This window comes from Penaeus vannamei, chromosome 37 (genome assembly GCF_042767895.1).
Source record: "Penaeus vannamei isolate JL-2024 chromosome 37, ASM4276789v1, whole genome shotgun sequence".
NCBI lineage: Eukaryota > Metazoa > Arthropoda > Malacostraca > Decapoda > Penaeidae > Penaeus > Penaeus vannamei.
Window position 1 is genome coordinate 13,150,168 of NC_091585.1, and position 5,000 is coordinate 13,155,167.

Here is a 5,000-nt window from a genome sequence, read left to right on the forward strand (position 1 = left end):
TTTACATATCTTATTATTTTATAAATCTATTCCACACAGCGGCAGCTAAAGGAGAAAGAGGCTGAATGCGGACGACTGAGCTCGGTGCTGGAAGAAAAAGAAATACAAGTCAGCCAATTGGAGGTAAGTATATGTGTATGTATGCTCTACCTGGGTGTGCATTCGTACAGTGTACATATTGTGTATCTGTTTATGTGTGTTTGTGTGTGGCTGTATTTGCGTTATATACGTTCAGAACGTATGGGTGTAAGTGGATAGCATGGATGAATGTCATTCTTTTGAACCTTTGATGCCAACCATACTTATAGCACCAAGTGCCTAGATAACAGATTATCGCCTGGTTGTGACTCGGACAGAAAGTAATTTAAAAGTTGCATTACTTTTCGTAGATCGTAGATGATCTTTGAAAATGTGGCTAGCCAAAGAAGGAATAATCAGTAAATAGCGAAGAAGTTTGGCGAAAAGATTGGCACTCGGTAGGGAGGAGGATAGATAGTAAGTCGGATGATAAATCTAATGGAAGAGTATAGATAATCTTATATTTCAGGGTCAGCTAGAGATACACGAGAGAAAGGTCAGGACTTTGCAATCGCGACTGGACGATAAAGAAAATCAGGTGCATGAATTGTAGGTAAGGGTCTCGGATATCGTTACGGAGACAAACATGCGCACATATGAATGCAAACTCAGAGAAACGCACACGCACTAATGCACGTGCACGCATATAAATAGATAAGAAGATTGATAGAGATATTGATGACACTTTTCTCATCTTTTGGGAACAGGAATCTCTTCAAGCAGAGCCGATGGATGCCTCTCAGCACGACGGTCTCGCAAGCAGGGGGCAGTCCTCACGGGCAGCGAGGAGGAAGAAGTCTCCGCAAGCAGCAGGCACCAAGAGATCTTCGCAAGCAGAAAGCAGGGGGAGGAACAGAGCTTCAGGGCCAGAAGAAGGAAGGAAGAGCAAAGATCCCCAAGCAACAAAACGGACCAAGACCCCGCAAGCAGACACTCTGAGAGAGTCTCCGCAAGCAGTCACTTCGCAAGCAGAAGCCGGACGGAGAGGGAAACGTCGGCCGATCGAGAAGCCCGAGGCTCCCCAAGCACAGAGCGAGGACGAGACCCCAGAGGGAGGGAGTGAATGCGAGTCATGCGCGTCTTCCCAAGCAGAGAGTGACGACGCATCTCCATGAGCAGAAAGGAGGAGAAGGGGAAGGGGCGGGAGGAGGGAAGGATGGGGAATGAAGGGGGGGAGAGGGCGAATGGATGGAGAGAAAGAAGACAAGAACTGAAGGGGGAAGGGGTTAAAAGGTAGAGAGAAAATAAAATGTAATGAAGCCTTCATAGTTAGTATTTCACTACACTCAGGTTTTACCGTCAAATGTTTATCTCTTTAAACACTATTATGTGATTTCCTTTGTACAAAAGAAAACTCCTTCTCATCAGGCTAAACAAAACGTGCCTGCCTTTGCCTGACAAGTACAGATCAAATTAATAATGATAAGAGAAGACTATTAGCATAATTGTTGTTACCATTATCAAATATCAATATTTCCATTGTCAGTATTTGTTACCATTATCAAATATCAATATTTCCATTGTCAGTATTATCATTATGAAGTTCTCCCTCCTCGCCATCACCGTTATCATTAGTGTTATTCATCATCAGTATCTTTAGTATTATTTTCTTTCCCCCGGATGGTTAAGTACGAATATATCTATTTATGCCGAGCACGTCTAACGGACAATCACTGCTTGAAAGCCAAAGTTGTGTCCACTGTCTTGGCTTTGATTTTAAGGAAATGTGTCTAAATATATTGCCGACGTGTTTCTGTGAATACCTCCGCTTTTCACGAGAACCTTTAAGCGGTCCATCTCTGTGCTCATTGCTCATTATCTGATACATGCATATATATATATATATATATATATATATATATATATATATATATATATATATATATATATATATATATATATATTATGTTTATATACATATATATGTTATATATAAATATACACGCACACACACAAAGACACATGCACACACACACACACACAAACACACACACACACACAAACACACACACACACACACAGACACACACACACACACACACACACACACACATATATATATAAATATATGTATATACATATATGTACACATGTACACACACACACGCGCGCGCACACACACACACACACACACAGACACACACACACACACACACACACACACACACACACATATATATATATATATATATATATATATATATATATATATATATATGTGTGTGTGTGTGTGTGTGTGTGTGTGTGTGTGTGTATGTATATAAACATACATATATATATATATATATATATATATATATATATATATATATATATATATATATATATATATATATATATATATATATATATGTATATATATAATGTGTGGGTGTATGAGTGTATGTGTATATATGTTTGTGTGTCTATATATATATATATATATATATATATATATATATATATATATATATATGTATATATATGTATATATGTATATATATACATATATACATATATATTTACATTTGTGTATATATATATACATATATATATATATATATATATATATATATATATATATATATATATATATATATATATATATATATATATACATACATGGAATATATATGTATATATCATGTTCATTATCATCATTATTTATTTATCATTTTTATATTTAGTGTAATCATTAATATTGTTATGAGTATCATCGTATTTACCATTACAATATTTATTATTGTTATGATTTTTATTATTGTAATCACATCGTATTTATTATGATAGATATGATAAGCATTATCATCATTCTTTTTCTTAATGTTATAATCATTATTATTATCATGACTATTATTGTTATTATCATTACTATGGTTGTCATTATTTTCATTATTATTATCGTTATTATAGTCATCATTATTACTGTTATTATCATTATCATTATTATACTCATTATACTGAAAGGATATTTATCATTAGCAATATCATAATTGTAATTATTATGGTTATTCTTATTACTATTCTCATTTATATGATCAATCTTATTTTCATTATTATCCTTATCATTGTTCTTGTCAATATCATTATAATCATTACCAATATTGCTATTACTATCATCCACATTATTAATCATCATTATTTCCCTTATTATTATTAACATTATTATTAGTGTCAATATCTTCATTTCTGTCATTATCATCATGATTATTATTATTATTACTGCTATTACTACTACTATTATTGCCAATATCATTATAATTCTCACCATGGTCTTCATTACCTTTATCACGATTATCAATATCGTTATACTCACCAACATCATCATTACTTAATTGTTATCATCGGTTTCACTGCATATCGACCGTTATCACATCCACCTTAAGTGCCCCGAGACCCTGGCTTGAAGGAAGCAGCTCATCCCTTGGAGGTGACACTCTATTGTCAGCGAATATTGAAACCTGATAACAAGGCATAAATTGGCTCTGGGTTGCCCTACTTGGGGTTAACACGTCAAATGGGTTTTGTAAATCAAAAGTGAAAATCAGGATGATCTTTAAATCTGCTAAACATTAGAACTCAGGATTGAAGTTGTACATTTCGGTAGCGGCCAATAGCTAAGAATACTTCATAGAAATGTCTAAATACCGAAGTTAGAATTACTTAATGAAGTTTATTCTTCTGACTGCCTGATTCTGGTAACAGTGGCAGGATCACTCAGGTATAAAGTCACGCAGAATTGTGTACTTAATCATGAAACACTATTATCTGATAAATTCCAGTAAAATGGCATTGAAAGTGAGAGAAACCGATAAATCTACAAAAATATATATTCATCATAATGCAGCAGGAACAACGAAGGGAGGAACAAGAAATCACACGAATATGCCGAAGGCCTTTTCGCTATTGCTTCGTCACGGCATACAGGGCATGTTTGACGAAGCAATAGCGAAAAGGCCCTCGGCGTATTCGTGTGTTTTCTTGTCCTTCCCTTCGTTGTTCATGTTGCAATTTGTTCATGAATTCCAGACATGCATCATAATAAAATAGTATGACGATCTAATTATTTATATAAAAATCTATGTAATGATCACTACTATGATGAATTGAAGGCGGAAATTAGTTAAGAAAATATTGCTTTATGAATGCGATTTCCCTGGCGACTTTGTGTAAACCCTGTCGAAAGATTACCACACAATTCAAACTACAACATAACCCAAAGTGGATACAACACTATAACACAATCGAAGAAAAACATACACAACATAGAAATATATTCAAATACATGAAATTATGTACCAATATATATCGAAAGATAATCATCTAATCCCTCTAAGTATACTGTTCCACAAAATTTTAGCGCCTTTTCAGTATATGCGAATTGTATTTTGTGAACATGCAATAAGGAATAGGGATATGCAGTTGCAGTTCTTTACTTGTCATTATTATTGCTTTTATTGTTAGTATTAGTGTTGCTGTTGATTTCATTATTATGTATTATGATGGATGGTGTTATTAGTTTTATAATATTAATGATGATGATGATGGTGAGGAGGGGGGATAATAATAATAATAACTACAATGATAATAATATTATTATTATTATCATCTTCATCCTTAATATCAATCTAACCTATTACAAAAGGCATCAAGACAAGACCAAGGTGCACAATAACATCTAGGTTTCACAACCGTATAGTAAAACTGGCATTATTTGGGCCTCGAAACCATGTAGCTTGGTCCCTCTGCACAGGTACCATCATCTCCAAATACTCTTGTCGAGAGTTCATGACCACTGCTGCGAGGCCAATCCATCTGCTGACTTCCTGGTCTGACAGCCCAGAGTTATGAACTACATTGCCAAGGTATGTGAAGCTCTCTGTGACTGGCATACTGACTGAACAGGTTCTTCTAGCAAGTCCCCAAAGTCCTGGATCTTGGTC

The 5,000-nt window shown here is 34.6% G+C and overlaps 1 protein-coding gene across 15 annotated transcripts in view; it reads left to right on the forward strand.

Moving 5' to 3' along the window:
* LOC113800681 (CARD- and ANK-domain containing inflammasome adapter protein) overlaps window positions 1-5,000 on the forward strand; it is a 94,445-nt gene that overhangs the window by 51,290 nt on the left and 38,155 nt on the right. The window contains exons 19-20 of one of the 15 annotated variants that reach the window (XM_070115591.1): window positions 40-123; window positions 786-1,558. The exons of the other annotated variants lie outside the window; for them this stretch is intronic. Of the exons in view, the coding sequence (XP_069971692.1) occupies window positions 40-123; window positions 786-1,193 (492 nt within the window). The 3' untranslated portion in view covers window positions 1,194-1,558. Of the gene's footprint in view, window positions 1-39; window positions 124-785; window positions 1,559-5,000 lie in introns of those variants that run through there. 15 annotated transcript variants of the gene reach the window in all.